The sequence below is a fragment of the Hoplias malabaricus genome, chromosome 15, assembly GCF_029633855.1.
Source record: "Hoplias malabaricus isolate fHopMal1 chromosome 15, fHopMal1.hap1, whole genome shotgun sequence".
In the NCBI taxonomy this organism is placed as follows: domain Eukaryota; kingdom Metazoa; phylum Chordata; class Actinopteri; order Characiformes; family Erythrinidae; genus Hoplias; species Hoplias malabaricus.
Genome location: NC_089814.1, coordinates 28776936 through 28794211, shown reverse-complemented (window position 1 = coordinate 28794211; position 17276 = coordinate 28776936). Strand labels below are relative to the sequence as shown.

At 37.1% G+C, this 17276-nt stretch overlaps 1 protein-coding gene across 3 annotated transcripts in view; it reads right to left on the bottom strand.

Annotated features, from left to right (window-relative positions):
- pdlim4 (PDZ and LIM domain 4) overlaps window positions 1–17276 on the bottom strand; it is a 73590-nt gene that overhangs the window by 4304 nt on the left and 52010 nt on the right. For 2 of the 3 annotated variants that reach the window (XR_010795559.1, XM_066646747.1), the window contains exons 4-6: window positions 12095–12151; window positions 9389–9576; window positions 5761–5918 (exon numbers count right to left, since the gene is read on the bottom strand). Coding sequence is in view for 2 of the 3 variants with exons in the window: in XM_066646747.1 (XP_066502844.1) it covers window positions 5761–5918; window positions 9389–9576; window positions 12095–12151 (403 nt within the window). In the remaining variant the exon portion in view is untranslated. The remainder of the gene's footprint in view (window positions 1–5760; window positions 5919–9388; window positions 9577–12094; window positions 12152–17276) is intronic. The other variant, XM_066646748.1, reaches the window with a different exon arrangement.

Below are 17276 nucleotides of genomic sequence, written 5' to 3'. Positions count from 1 at the left end.
GCTGATTAAAAATATCTCTATTGATTATGAATCATTTCTATAAACAAATTTCCATCACAATGGTAAAGCATTTCTAGGTTTTGCTTCTTTATCTCTGCACGTAGCAGATCCCCAGCATTATGTAGTTTATTTATTTTCTTTCTTTTTTTTCATGCATGTACTAGGGCTGTCTTGAATAACATTTTTTTGGGCTTTGGAGCGTCGGCTGGGATATTTGGTGACTATTCGAATACTCTGAGAGTGGGGTGGTGTATAATAATTATAATACACAAGATAAGATGTAAAACGTCCTATGCCAATACATTAGAGCTTTACATAGGGCACACCCCACTCTCTTCCTACCAGCAGCCAGACAATTTCCATTGTTTCAATCCTACAGCTACACCCTATGGTTGCTGTGGCTGTTTATGATCCGATCAGCAACCAGCTACCCTTAACATTTATGGTTAATCATTGAGCCCATCACCTGAGTACACAAAACACCCTCTGCATCACTAGCTCTTCACAGGAAGTCATCAGGTAGGCACCTCCCCCTCAAGCCGGCTTACAGTCATTTCTTAACCATCAACAAACATAAATCCACACTGGCCTCCCTGGTTACTAAGGCTGTACCTAGCCCCACTGGCACCGTTAAGGCATGCTCAGTGCCACCAGTTCCATGTGATTTTTACATGCTACATTACCAACCATCACAACAGTACCTCTACAGTGTACAGTGCATATTGTTGTAATTAACAAAATCTGCTTGCGACCACCTGCTTTAACACCCCTCTCTCCAGGCTGCTCCGTGGCTCAAAGCGTGGCTTCACTCGCTACCTACGCTTGCTAACCTGCTAACTATCTCATTAATTAAGGACACACCATTTTGAGTGGAGGTGCTGTATTTTCAGGCACAAAACTGACAAAATGAACTGTGCACCTCACTTCATTGTAAGTGTTATTTTAGCATGTTTAGCATGTTTTATATGACTGAGTTTTAGGCTTCACTTGCACAAAGACTTTTATGTTGATGAGCCTGAATACGGGTGGAGTGGGGAGAGCACTGTTTTTACTGCTGGAGAGCCTGAATGTGGTTGAGTGTTGCCTTTATCGATAATCACATTTATTCAAAAATATCCAAATGTCAAAATTTGAAACCAAATACATACCCAAGAAACAAATATCTGAATACCTGAATACTTGGGGCCAGGTCTATTGTTCAGAAAATCAGCAACCCAGTTGATCGCTAACCCATGCGCCACATGTTGCCACTAAGAGCACAGAGTGTACACAAATAAACCAGAGCTTCTTGGAGGTGTTCTAATTTCACCTTTTCATTTGTAAAGCTGACACTATGAACTGTAGTTTTGACATGCCTTGTTGTAAGTAGGTTGCTGTAGCGTGTTAGGCTGTTTTAGGCTTCGTTTTAAGATTTTATGTTGACAAGGCTAAATACATGTGGAGTGGAGGGTTGTCTTTATCGCCATATTTATCCAAAATTATTATTTATTATCTCTAAATTATGAATCAAACACCTAAACCAACGAACAAATATCCAAATATCACAATTTTCATGGCCAGTCCTGGTAAGTACCTTTATATATAAAAAGTGTTTGGTAAAAAAACATTTTCATATTGTTGGAACAATTATTGTGATCATATAAATGGTTATATCTAGCTAATGCTATTTATTGACAATATCTTGTTGTAAAAAACTTTAGTTCTGTAAAATATACAAGTTATTAAAAATGTATATTTCAATGAAGGCAATGCACTGTGTTTTTACAGTAGGCATATGGTACTATGTTTGAGAAACTGGGGGAAATTTTCTATTTGGGATTTAGAGGGTGACTCAGCAGTACACATATTTTCATGTTTAGTTTTCCCTTGCAGCCTTTCAATTTTAACAAAATAATCTTATAGAATGGAGCTTTAAAAAATAAGGAGAATGAGCAAGAAATTCTGGAGATTTCCAGAAAAAAAAAAAAACAGGTGAATCTTCATGAAATATCACAATAATCTGTTATTTGTGAAGCTTATGGGGGGGCGTATATTCTCAGATAAATTAGCCCCCCTAATTTAGAAATGTTTGAACACTCTCAAAGCCAAGGAAACTTACCTCAAACTCTCACTGAAGCCTCAATTACTCTCTTTCTGATACCAAATAAAGACCCACTGGGGTGTAGCTCTTATAGACTGATATCAATTTTAAATTTTCACTAAGGTTATAGCATCCAGGATGGATGCCATAATTACAGATTTGATTTCACCAGACCAGACTGGGTTCATGAAAAACCGTCATTCTTTTACTAACATCCGTAGACTGCTGGGAGTCACCGCATCTTCAGACAATCCTCATCTTCAGGTAATTGTGTCTTTAGATGCTGAAAAGGCCTTTGACAGAGTGGAGTGGAATTACTTCCTCAGCTGGGGGAGTTTTTCCTTGCCACTGTCGCCCCTGGCTTGCTCACTTGAGGGTTTTACATTTGTCTTTACATTTCATGTCAAATCTTGTCTTACTGGAATTCTGTGAAGCTGCTTTGTGACAACATCAGTTGTGAAAAGCGCTATATAAATAAATTTGATTTGATTTGATTTGATTTATTCGTTGTGCTGGAAAGATTTAACTTTGGTCCAAAAATGATCTCATGGATCTATCTATTATGCACAGCACCAAAGGCATCAGTAATCAAAAACAAATCACGTTCACAGGTTTTCCCACTAAAGAGGGGTACTAGACCTACTCCTACTCCTTTTTGGTACTAGCCCTCTCCTATTCGCTTTAGCTATTAAGCCTATTATGCTCAAAGCCTCCCAATCCTTGAAAGGAATTTGTAGAAGGGAGTGGAGCATAAAGTAAGCCTTTATGATGATGATCTCTTATTATTTGTCTCAGACCCCGTTTCCTGTATTCATAACATAATTGAAATATTACACACATTCGGCAGCTTCTCCGGATATAAACTAAATTTTTCTAAGAGTGAATGCTTTTCTTTAAATCACCCAGCTTTGCAAGTTCCAAGGTCTCAGGGTGGATTTGCACTACCCAACTTAATGTACTATTACTGGGCAGCAAATTTACAAAAACTAATACACTGAATGCAGTCCCCACAGGCAGAAAGGTGCGAAATGGAGTCCAGCTCCTGTCCATCGACAAGAAATTGCCTTTCTTGATTTTACAGTACACGTGTGCACTTATTTTTTTCATGTGCACATTTACATGTGCAGTTGTTATATCCACTCTTAAAATTTGGGTACAATTCCACCGAAATTTTAAACCATTAGTCTTTTCATTACAAAGCCCTATATGTAATAATCATCAATTTTCCCCAGCAAAGTTAGATTTTTCCTTTGCAAAATGGCAGAAACTCAGTCTAAACAAATTCAGTGACTTGTTTATAGATGGCGTATTTGCAAGTTTTAGAGACGTCTCCACAAAATTCAAGCTTCCCAAAACCGATTTATTTCACTACTTTCAATTACAGAATTTCATTCACATTATTTTTCACAACATATATCGTATTGTATATTGCCATTCAGCTAAAATATATTGAGATATGTTTTTTTGTCCATATTGCCCCGCCCTACTGATGACTGAAGGATGGATTTTTTTTTTTATTTAATTGTCATTGTCATTTGCACAAAGTACTAGATGTACAGGAGTACACACAGGAGGAAGCATTTTAGTGAAGTCTGCTTCACAGGAAACTGACTTTTTAAAAAACAAAACCATTTTTGCTATTTTTGCTCTGTTTGTTTTCTGTTTACAGTTTAATAGCACAGCTATGAGTCTTCTGTTATGCAGGAAAAGAACCTTATTTTATTTATGGAGCATTATTATTTAATATATGCTAATAGATATTTTTGAGCAATGTGTTACGGACATCTACAACTGAATGTTAATAAAAGTTCCTGTGTGACATTTGGGAAAGTGCCTTTTTGTTATCTCATGAGAAGAAAAATACTGAGATATACATGGGTTAGACAATGAAACTGAAACACCTGGTTTTAGACCACAATAATTTATTAGTATAGTGTAGGGCCTCCTTTTGCAGCCTATACAGTGTCAATTCGTCTTGGGAATGACATATACAAGTCCTGCACAGTGGTCAGAGGGATTTTAAGCCATTTTTCTTGCAGGATAATGGCCAGGTCGCTACGTGATGCTGGTGGAGGAAAACGTTTCCTGACTCGCTCCTCCAAAACACCCCAAAGTGGCTCAATAATATTTAGATCTGGTTTCTGTGCAGGCCATGGGAGATGTTCAACTTCACTTTCATGTTCATCAAACCAATCTTTCACCAGTCTTGCTGTGCGTATTGGTGCATTGTCATCTTGATAAACAGCACCGCCTTCAGGATAAAATGTTTGAACCATTGGATGCACATGGTCCTCCAGAATGGTTCCGTATTTCTTGGCAATGACGTGCCCATCTAGCATGAGTATTGAGCCAAGGTAATGCCATGATATGGCAGCCCAAACCATCACTGATCCACCCCTATGCTTCACTCTGGGCATGCAACAGTTTGGGTGGTACGCTTCTTTGGGGCTTCTCCACACTGTAACTCTCCCGGATATGGGGAAAACAGTAAAGGTGGACTCATCAGAGAACAATACATGTTTCACATTGTCCACAGCCCAAGATTTGCGCTCCTTGCACCATTGAAACCGACGTTTGGCATTGGCATGTGACCAAAGGTTTGGCTATAGCAGCCCGGCCGTGTATATTGACCCTGTGGAGCTCTCGACGGACAGTTCTGGTGGAAACAGGAGAGTTGAGGTGCACATTTTATTCTGCCGTGATTTGGGCAGCCGTGGTTTATATTTTTTGGATACAATCCGGGTTAGCACCCGAACATCCCTTTCAGACAGCTTCCTCTTGCGTCCACAGATAATCCTGTTGGATGTGTTTCGTCCTTCTTGGTGGTATGCTGACATTACCCTGGATACCGTGGCTCTTGATACGTCACAAAGATTTGCTGTCTTGGTTACAGATGCGCCAGCAAGACGTGCACAAACAATTTGTCCTCTTTTGAACTCTGGTATGTCACCCATAATGTTGTGTGCATTACAATATTTTGAGCATAACTGTGCTCTTACCCTGCTAATTGAACCTTCACACTCTGCTCTTACTGGTGCAATGTGCAATTAATTAACAGTTTGGCCACCAGGCTGGTCCAATTTAGCCATGAAACATCCCACACTAAAATGACAGGTGTTTCAGTTTCATTTTCCAACCCCTGTATATCGTATATTGCCACTCAGCTAAAAAATATCGAGATATTATTTTTGGTCCATATCGCCCAGCTCTATGAAGGAGGTCAAGTATCTTGGGAACTTATTCACGAGTGATGGGAAGAGGGATTGTGTGGTTGACCGTAGGTTAGGTGCAGCAGCTGCAGTAATGCGCTCACTGTACTGGACCATCATGGTGAAGAGAGCTGAGCCATAAAGCTGGCTCTGTGCTGGGAACAGAGCTGGAGTCTTTTACATCAGTGGCAGTTAGAAGTGCCCTTAGTAAACTACTGACCATCATGGACAATGCTGACCACACTGTGCACAGTGCTATCATTAGGCAGAGGAACTCATTCAGTAGCAATTTTAAAATTAAATAATATATCAACCTTGATATTATTTCTGTTAGAAAACAAAAACATTATGTCTGATGGCAACAATGATAATGTAAACATGTTTGCATAATAACATTACAATAGTAATAGTAAAGTCCAAGATTTGCTAGCATAATACACCCTCCTGACTCATTTGATCAGTTGTACTCACCACCATTGTCAGCTTCCAGGATTCCCTGTAGATATTTAAATGAGCCAGACTGTTTGGGTACAGGCACAGGCTCTTCCTGGTCCTGCAACATCTTGTAGACATCAGACACTGTGTCAAAACTATTGGGAATGCCAGGGGATTGCAGTGATGGCTCTGGGCTTAGAAAAAAAAAAACTTACATTTTTGAGGCAGTACAGATTTGCTCCAGATCAAAACATTCCTAAAATGGTTCCTATCTCTATCATGTAACATGTTATCCAACTTAAAAGTATGTTACACTGGAAAAAGTATGTTACTCTGTCCAGGTCCATTTCAGTTCTTTGACTCCGATGAACCACTGGTGGTTCCAGTCTTGTAATTTCACATTCTCTGCTTCATAACGTTCATATTTTATAAGATATATGCATGATTGAGGTGTCATATGCTAGATCTGTCTTATTTGCATTGGGGAGGTATAAGTTATGTAAATATAAAGACAAATTATGAGGTATCTCATAATCTCATGTATTTTTTTTTTTCCAAAAAACAATTTTTCGATGCTCAATAGAACACTATGAGACACCAAATGTGATCCTCTATTTAGACTTGAATAAATATCAAATAAATAAATTTGGACAACTCAAAAATTTTCTGGTAAAGTTCTACATATAAATCCACATCTATGAATCCCAGGTGATGTCTCTAAAAATATCAAAACTCAAAAGTCGTCAAAACCCACATATTCTTCTACTTTAAAGTGTTATTTTACAAAAATAAATAAATGAATAAATATATATATTAATTGTAAACTTATTACACTTATCTGCAAATAATTTCCATATTGAACTTAGTTTTTACATTCTTTTGGTATCAAAGATATTACTGCTTCCTCCAAGAGGAATAGCTATGCCAGTCTTAATCATGATTAAATATGACCTTCATTACTGGGGTCGGCTGATATTTAATATCCTTGTACTATTTTGAGGGAAACCCATCAGGTCCTGCTGCCTTAGTTTAAACTTTTATATTGCCTTTCTAGGAAAATTTGATATCAGCACTTTTGATATGTAAGTCACTCTGTAAAAGAGTGTCAGCAAAATGCCATGAATGTAAATGTAGTGTTTGCTGCTATTTCACAAATTTTGTTCATCTCTCATTTTGGGTACCGGGCACAAATTGAAGCCATATTGAACTGTTGAAAAATACTACTGAACAAAACTGCTGTGACCCAGTGAGACATGGACACCAAAAGACCTCTGAAGATGTCCTTTGTTATCTGGCACTGAGAAATTAGCAGCAGATCCTTTAAGCCCTGTATGCTGCAAAGTGGGTCCTGATCACTCTTGTTTTTTAGCACATCCCACAGTTGACTGGATGGAAATTTTTGTAACATGAAGAACAGAGTGTATTGTCCTGCCAAAATAGGCCACAGCTACTAGGGAATACCACTGCCATGAAAGGTGTGTACTCTGCCACAGTTATCAAGTAGGTAATATATGTGAAAATAATATCTGTTTGAATGTGAGAAAGATTACCCAAGGTTTCCCAGCAGATCATTATTAGAATACCACACTGCCTCCACTGGCTTGCATTTCTTTCAATAGTATATCATTACACATAGTGATATCAATAGTTCCCCAGGTGAGGGATGCACAAGAAACTGTTCATCCACATGATGTGAAAGAAAACACAATTTATCAGATCAGATTGCCTTCTTCCATTGCTGCATAGTACAATTTTGATGCTAAAAAGCTAAGCATTTTTGGTAAAGGGCAAGATTCTGTATTGGCATTCTGACAGGTTGCAGCTATGAAGCCTTAAATGCCGCAAGCTGCAATGCACGGTGGTTCTGAAATCTTTTTAACATAGCTAGTATTACCTATTTTAGCAACGAGGGCTACATTAGCTCTTCTTTGGAGTTGGAACACATTAATCCACATTGATATATATCAATATAGAAAATTTTGTAAATTGTCCATTTTAAAATAAATTTGAGTAGGTACACCAAAAGTATTTAATGTTAATGCCTTTATTATCATTTAAAATATTTAAATATTTATCAGAAGATTATACCTTTACACTATAGCAACTCCCTACTGAAACCTGTAACATGCTGTTTTGTGTTCTGTTCTGTTTTTGTTCCTTGTTTGTGCTCCCTTTGTCATGAGACTATTACCCCCTGTCTTGTGTCTGCTTCCTGATTGTTCCCTGTTCATGTGATACCCTTCCCTTTGGTTTTCTAGTGTCATGTGTTTTAATTAGTACCCAGGTGTTTCTTGTTGGTGTTGTCTTTATATAGTCCTTGTCAGTGTTTCTTGTTTGTGGGTCAGTTTCCTTTTAAGTTATATTAATAAAGCCTCCTGCACTTACCTCCTTCCCTTACTCCTACACTTATTACAAAACAATAGTAAACAACTAGCAACTAATTAACAACACGATATGGTGCTTTTCCATTGCATGGGCCATACTCAACTCTGCTCTGCTTTTTTTAAATTATAAATATAACATTATTATTGTATATAATTATGTATATGTAATTATAATAATAATTTGTCATTTTCACTGACCATTTTCACTGACCACTAAATTATCTCATAGGCTACTGTTTCAGACAAATCCGTGAACCAATGTGCAGCACTGTATTCCCATTCTATGTTTGGACAGTGTATGCACTGATAAAATCAGCAAAATTCGTGAGCTGACCACTCCTTTTCAAGTTTTTGTTTGTTTTATCCACAGGTCTCTTTCATTCTCACCCCACACTGCTCTAGAGACAGCAGAACACTGGCTATTTGTGTCTCCATTATGAAAGGGTTTGGTAGGCTGTTCTTAAAGCCATATGCTGCATAATGATTATGTGCTTTCTTGACAGTTAGAATTTAATTAATTTCAGGGACAGTATAAAACATTCTATGAAAATATTTTCTTAATGTTACTGATGATGTGTCTGTTGCACATACTGTCCTGATATTTTTTTATTGCTCAATACTGAATATTTTAAATTTTATTATCTTTAACTACAGAAATCCTCCATCTAAACTTTTTTTCATTACACAGTGAAAAACCACATTCTATGATGCACAGATACTTGAACAATGAGCTCCAGTGAATAGCCAGTGACCTGGGAGTGTGAGTATACAAATTAATCAGAAGCGAACCTTGTCATAGTCTGGCAAAAATGAAAGTAACTCCAGGTGATCACCACAATTTGTGGATTTAAGTCTTTCATTATGACCTCTAAGGCGATTCTTGTTTCTTCGTTGACCTGCAGATCAATCCTTGTTTCTCTAAATATATTATTTAAACAAACTACTAAGTTTAGATGACTTGCAGGCCTTTGGTAAATTAGCCTACATTATTACTCTAATAATGACAGGTTGTCAAACTGTTTTCAGTGTAAAAAGTTTACAGTCTTAACAGGAGAATGTTTTACAGTGACTAAACCAGTAAATCCAATTGCTATTTTGAAAAAGCTGAACATAATCATTACCTTCCTAGATTAGAAACTTAAGATGATTTCTTTTTAAGAAGGGTGATATGACTGTCATACAGTTCTGACTAAACATATGTCTTGTTAATCTTTTTCTTCAATATATTAGGCCTTGTTAGCAAGAGCACTACTCTTGTAAAATTAAATTTCAAGACATACCTGTGTGAAGCACTGAGTCTGAGTCTGGCCATTTGCTTGGGTAAGACCCCATTCCCATTGTTGGCAAAAAGGGTGGCAGGGTTGCTGTACTGCATTTCAGGCCTTGATCTGCCATTGTTGGTGGCCACATAAGAGGTGAGGCTTTTTGGGGACAGGCTTTTGGCACTTGGGCTGAGTGGTCCAAAATTCTGCAAAGAAAAGCACTAGGTCATAAAATACATTAAACTTCTCCTAGTACATGTAATTTCCACATACTTTGATATATATTTCTGGAGGGGCATGAAAACCTAGCCCCCTGCAGGTTGTGTCCCTGCCTTGCGCCCAGTGATTCCAGGTAGGCCCCAGACCCCTCAACTGGATAAGCGGTTACAGACAATGAATGAATGAATCCACACATTCCTCATAGCACACAAGCAATAAGGCTGCAAAAACATTAAGTAAACTACTAATCATCACTCTTTTATAAATGCCTTAATTTCATATAGTAGCATTTTTTGTAAAAAAAAAAAAAAGTGCCCCAAGTATAATCAATGTCTGAAGAAATTAGGGCGGCACTAAGCATAATTTAAAAAGAAAATACAAACCGGATTCCAAAAAAGTTGGGACACTAAACAAATTGTGAATAAAAACTGAATGCAATGATGTGGAGATGGCAAATGTCAATATTTTATTCGTAATAGAACATAGATGACAGATCAAAAGTTTAATCTGAGTAAATGTAACATTTTAAAGGAAAAATATGTTGATTCAAAATTTCAGTGTCAACAAATCCCAAAAAAGTTGGGACAAGTAGCAATAAGTGGCTGGAAAAAGGAAATCGAGCATATAACAAAGAGCTGGAAGACCAATTAACGCTAATTATGTCAATTGACAACATGATTGGGTATAAAAAGTGGTTGTGGCAAGCATTGGATTATGCTTTGGAATTTCACACTGATGCATCTGAAAGCAGGTGGAATGAATCAGTCTTCATGACTGTCTTCTATGCAGCTCTTTTCGACCAAATGAACACTTTGAATATTGAACTGGTTCTGGTCAGGATTTTTGGAGCTTTACTGCTATCCAGCAAACTAACCCACATTTGCACCATATTTGATGGGAGCCAAGGCTGACCACTGCCCAGAAAACCATCAGATAAAGCTATATCCTTTTTTTAATTCCTTTCTTTTTTTAATTACTATTCTTTTCATTTCTCAAATCAGAAAAGAGATAAAGGGTCCACTGTGCCATAACTCTTTTTGAGCTTTTTTTTTTTCGACCGAGCTCGAAAAAAGCTGGATATCATCATGGTATGTGCTGAAAAACTTTGGTTTCAGCTGTGAACACACTATGTTTGTAGGAATACACCTAACAATTCAAAATTAGGTTTGTGACCTGAAAGGGAACCCACTCTAACAGGGATTTGTAATTTGTTTTCCTGAATGACCTCATTGTATTTTTCTGATTGACCTCATCATTGAGCCACTGACTGTAAACCAGCAATGAGGGAACAAAAAAAAAATTATGTCACTGAAATGTTCACAATTACTGCAGAAGCTGCTTAAACAGTTTCTCTCTTATTAAACATTACCTGCAAACAAAGATATCCTGGGCTTACCTTTGCTAAAATAGCTCAAACAGCCTTGTCTAACAAATGCTTAGCATCCTGCGTCAAAGACTCCTGTGCATCCACTTCAATTCAGAGCCCACATATTCAAGATTATCCTCACAGATAATCTGGAGCTTAGCCATAATATATGTATGTCCCCTCATTCTACAAAGTGTATAATAAAACCATCTACCTCCCTACAATTTACTTTATAAATCTACTTTAGAAAATGTGGCACCACTTAAAAGAAAAAAAAGATACAGAAAAAGCTCGCCCCATGGTACAATAATAAAACCTGTATCTTAAAACAAACATCATGAAAACTAGAGTGGAAATGGCGATCAACCAAGCTGGAAGTGTTCCATTCTGCCTGGAAGGACAGCCTATAGAATATAGAAATGCCCTCACCAAAGCTCGCTCAGCATATCTGGCCTCGCTGATCTCCAATAATAAAAATAATCCTACTGTTCAGTGTGTTTTCCAGAACTACAAAAAATCAGGCAGGTTCTGAACAACTAATTTCGGCAACTCTCACCAGTAAAGTCTTTATGGACTTTTTTAATAATAAAATTGAGAATATTAGACAACAAACTCAACCCACAGTTATAAATCCAACCTGGCTGACACCCCATGTGGCTGTTACAAAACATAACGAAATTGTAAAAGACAGACTTAAAACCTTTTACCCACTCCCACAGTTAGAACTATTGAAGATTATCACCTCCGCAAACTGTACAGCTTGCACACTTGATGCAATTCACAAAAAATTACTCAAAGAAGTACAACCAGCTATTATCAATCTTCTTTTAACTATAGTGAATTCATCCCTTAGTCTGGGCCATGTACCCAAAGCTTTCAAACTAGCAGTTATTAAACCTATGATCAAGAAACCAAATCTTGATGCTAGCACATTGTCTAATTACAGACCTATTTCTAATCTGCCATTTCTATCCAAGATCTTAGAAAAAGCCATGGCCCAACAACTTAGTTCATATCTACATAAGAATCATATATATGAAAAATTCCAATCTAGATTCAGGCTACACCATAGCACTGACACAGCTCTAGTCAAGATGACAAACAATCTTCTTCTTGCTTCTGGTCAAGGCCACGTATACCTGTTGGTGCTTCTTGACCTCGTCGCAGCTTTTGATACGATAGACCACAGTATTCTCCTAGAAAGGTAAGAAAACATGGTTGGAATTACAGGAACAGCCCTATTATGTTTCAAATCTTACTTAACAAAATGTTATCAATTTGTAAAAGTAAACTATTTATCTTCAAATTATTCTAAAATAAGATTTGGAATTCTGAAAGACTCTATTTTAGGACCGTTATTAACATTATTCATGTTATCGCTAGGCACAGTTATAAGAAACCATGATTTTAACTTTCAATGTTACACAGACGACACACAATTGTATATTTCAGCCAAGCCCGATGGCAAACAAAGATTAAAGAAAATAGAGGACTGTGTAAAAGATGTGAAAGGCTGGGTGTTGCTTAACTTCCGAGGTCCTGCTTTTGGGTCCAAAGGCGACAAGAAATAAATGATCAGATTTAATTTTAAATCTCACTGACTTTCCAGTTAAGCCTGGTTCAGCAGCAAAAAATCTTGGCATCATAATTGACCTATCACTAGGACAGCTTTTTTACATCTTCGCAACATCGCCAAGATTAGAAATGCCTTATCTCTGAAGCATGCAGAAACATTAGTACATGCCTTTATTACTTCAAGGCATTTTTACAACAAAGAAATAATCTAATTTGTGTTAAGTTTATATATAAATTGTTTTTTCATTTTTACAAACATGGTGCTCCATTTGTGACCATTTGTCACAGTTCAATTAACAAAATGTGTATTGGAAGATTGCAAATCACAGATAAAAATGTTTGTCTAAATAAGAATATTTTCCACATTATTCATTGGCTACAACGGCTTATCCAGTTCAGGGTCGCAGTGGGTCTAGAGGCTGCTGGAATCACTTGAAAGTGGAAACACACCCTGGACTATCTCAAATTTGTTTATGAAGAGAACCATGTTTGCCAAGGTAGGAACAATGTAGAAATACTATCAGTGAGTGTCCAAACACCATTTGGCATGTGCTTTGTAACACAGAATACTGTAATATACACCCCTATTATTAAAGGAGCAATCTTGAATATATTTACTGTACTTGGTAATAAAGGTTAAAGCCAAGATTAAAGCACTGGTATCCCTGATATCAGCATTGAAGCAGTATACTCTCTGGAGAAGTGCCAAGTCTGGAGTGGAGCTCTACTGGAATTTCAGCTCTCCTGTACAATCACATTAAAGTCCAAACCCACCAGGCTGCCAGGTCCACAAACATAGCATCTTGCAGCCACAAAGTGATTGCCTCTGTGAAGCCTCTGTGCCCTTCTAAAAATGTCAGTGACCAGAGAAATAAATTGAGGTAAATACTGGCCTTGTGTTTGAAAGATGGAAGCGGCTGAGAAGCAGCAACACTACAGAACGTATCCAGAGTTGGCTAATTTTCTCCTGAATAGGAAACAGCAAGTCATTCCTGAAAAAATATATAAAAGTACAGATGCCTTTGCATGGATAGAAGAAAGTGAGCCAGAGTGAATATTGGAAGGCGCAAGGACTGTGTTTTGTGTGTTTTATATGTAGAAGTTGAATAACAACACGATTGAAAGATATATGGGTAATTCTGTGTTTTGTGTGCTTTAACAAAATTACGAAGTAAGAGTTGTGTTTGAAAAGCTTTGCATATTCACCTATTTTAGGTGAAATGGAGAATTAAAGCTCAGAAATACATTGCAAATATAAGCTGAATGCTCTGAATTTCTTACAATTAAATAGCAATAAATCTGAAGCCATTTTCATAGCATCAGAGAACACATAACCCACAGGTTAAAAGACAGTCATTGGCTTCCAGTCGAATACAATATAAAATCCTACTCCTGGTTTACAAATCTTTACATGGTCTGGCTCCTGACCACCTCTCTGCACTATTGTCCAGACACACACCTGGACAGTAAAGGATTGTTAGTGCAGGGAAAATGGCTGTCGCTCGTAAACCTTTTTGCCTTTCTCTAGCATAGGAAGATTATTACAGAAATTATGAACATTTTGATTATGGCACATTTGTTTTAGTAATTATAGTCCAAAAATTATAATAAATAATGTTCAACAAATATTATAATGCTTGGAATCAGTTTTACAGATTGCTCATTTAAGATAAAAATAGCTAGCATTATTCATTTCAGTGCATGCTGTGTAGTATGTTTATTTGTGTGGGAGAATGTGTAGTGTGAGTGTGTGTCTCCTTATAATTCTCCTCCACAAAGCAAAGTGATAAAATGTAATTTCTTTAATTTATACACCCTGCCAAGACTCCAATACATCCCTTTGTAAAAGTTTTTATTTTTAAAAGTTTCTCATTTCTGAGCTCTGGATCTCACATGGCCGCAAATGTTACGTGGCATGAAGCGCAAATGTATTCCTCAACAGACACAATGTAATTTTAGAGTGCATGTCTGCAGCCAGACCCTTAAACTTGCGGGCTTCTACCGACATACAGGGGTGTCTAGAGTGTACTTGGTGGGTGGGGCTAATCTCCAGCAGCCAATGGCTAACTAGATCCCACCCTCCTCTCAACAGCAGAACTCAAAAGCGATGTTTTGGAACTGAAAGCGAGACTAAGGGAAGCTCAACAGACCTCAACCACAATGAAAAAGCAAATGCAACATGAATATGAAAATATTCTCTTTATAAACCTGTTTTAACTCAATATTAATAACAGTCCTCTACTTTCCCCTAAAAGTATATTACATTCTCTTCTCCAGAAGGAGAGGGGAATATTTGTTTTCATATAGGTTTTCATTACAGAACTGTTTAAAATAAATTAACATAAGAGTAGTCCTGAGGATGAAATGGGGCATATGAAATAAACACAATTTCAAAATCTACAATTACAACAGAATAAGGTACAATTACATTCCCTAACTTAAGGTACTGTATATGTACCCTTGAGGGTACCACCACAGTGAGAGGTTTTGTAATAGTGTCGGTGCGCTTTGTAAATAATGAACACAACAACGAGCATGAATTACCTTCACTGATAGCACAGTTATAAATTAACTCCTAAATGATCCACATTCAGAAAACAGTGATGCTCTTGACAACACCGTCTATAGTTCACAAGGCCTTACACTCTGAAAGCCGGGAACGGATGCGTTAGAATCTAGGAATTCAGTATGCAATCTGATTATCAGTGTGAAAAGAATGTTAATGTTTAATTCATTATTTTTCTCAGAAAAAAATATAATTAATACTTTCAAAGATCATATTTTGTCTTTTTTATATAGTTTTAACCAGCAGAATTGCAGCTCCTGTCCAGTAAGCCTTTGTAAAAGTGATTCAACTCATTGAGGAGAACAATAATGAGCTGCTGAACTGGTTCATGTGCCATGGGAGAATAAATATATGGTTAAAATGGTTGGGTCTGTGCCTGTGTAAAACTAAACTCCTATAAGAAATCCTATTAAAGCTTTTGCTGATTTGTAAGAGTCAGTGACACTGTATTCTTGTTTTTGTGGTGCTATGATATGCCCTATCCCTTCCATAGATTTTAAATGCTTGCCTAATGATGTATGTCTGATTTATTTCAGATGTGGCCAAAGGAGGATGTTTTTGTCCAAGAATATTTTTATCATAATTTTTATATAAAATAACCACTTAAATATATGTTGTAATCTGGAAAGTGGAAGCAACACTTAAAAAAAGGACAGGTACCATGGACCTTTCGTGTTGCTGGCATTTGGCCAGAACTGGACAAACCAACAGTATCATGCTGCTGCCTGCCTAAGGTGTCTGAATAAGAACACTTTAGAGCTGTTTTCCTAATTCCCACATATTTCTTCCACACAATCTAAAGGTGTTGGATCTAAGGATCTACGATTATGTAAAGCTGCAGACATTTCCAATAAAATTATTAGTTTTTGAGTCAGCTGCAGAGAGCAGGTCATTTACCACCCTTACCAGTGTAGACTCAATGCTAAGTATTATATATCATATATATTTTGTCAAAGTGAATTATTTATCCTTAAGGAGGTTGGTGTGTTCTCCCCATGTCTGTTTGGGTTTCCTCCGGGTGCTCCGGTTTCCTCCCATAATTCAAAAACACACGTTGGTAGGTGGATTGGCAACTCAAAAGAATTCATAAGTGTGAATGTGTGTGTGTGTCGCCCTGTGAAGGACTGACGCCCCCTCCAGGTTATGTTCCCGCCTTGCGCCCAGTGATTCCATGTAGGATGTTAAAATTAATCTCTTTGATTCTCTGGCTTTTGGCATTTCTGCAGCATGTTAAAGCCTTCAAGTGATGCTTACAGTGTCAACAGATATTCTAGCACTGTTGAAAGTGTAATGCAGGGTTATAAAAATATTATGACAGAAAATGGGAGAGTTCAGCATAAGGTGCATGACTTTGCACATAATCAGGTAACCTATATCAGACTGAACCTTTACAGTCCAAGAAGCATCTCAGAGAACTTGTGTTTTGTAATCTACCTAGCCCATTTTCTGAGCCTACATGATGCCTATAACTCATTATAAACTAATCGAACATATACAGCCAAATGCAGGCTACACAGGTTTCATTAAACTGACCATACTGATAACAAGCCTGATGTTAAAATATATCTTCCATAAGAGTAGCTAGCTCTTGTGGTTTAAAGAAGTACCAAACAACAGATAAGCCATGCATTAAGAACATGTTTCTTCATATTCATGACAGCCATGATTACTTGGTGATAATTTGAAAGCATTAATGAGTGTGCCATATGTTTATGAGCTTTGTTATAAGAGTTACATTAGTGTGCGTAATTACAGCTATGAATACAACAGATAGTTTAACCAAGACTAAAGCCCACAAGTGTATGTCTGGTCCTCATTCATGAAATATTCATAAAAACAGTACATATTTTAAGAGTAAATTGGATTTTCCTAAAACATTTCTGGCAGACTCACAAACACTGTGTAAACACCAGATTTTTTAGTAAAACATTTGTGTGAACACCCATGAATTTCAGATGACGATCATAAAAGGAAGCTATTGGACTGAGAAATTACAGCAAAAAACTTTCAACAACTTTACCAAAAAAAAAACAAAAAACATTCTCATTGTAAATGAACATTTGCTTAATTAAGTGCATTTTAATGGACCTAACAGAGCTTGATATAATGGGGCATTAGATGGATTATGGAGACTAATAAAATGGATATGGATGGAGACTAATAAAAAAATAAATATGTTT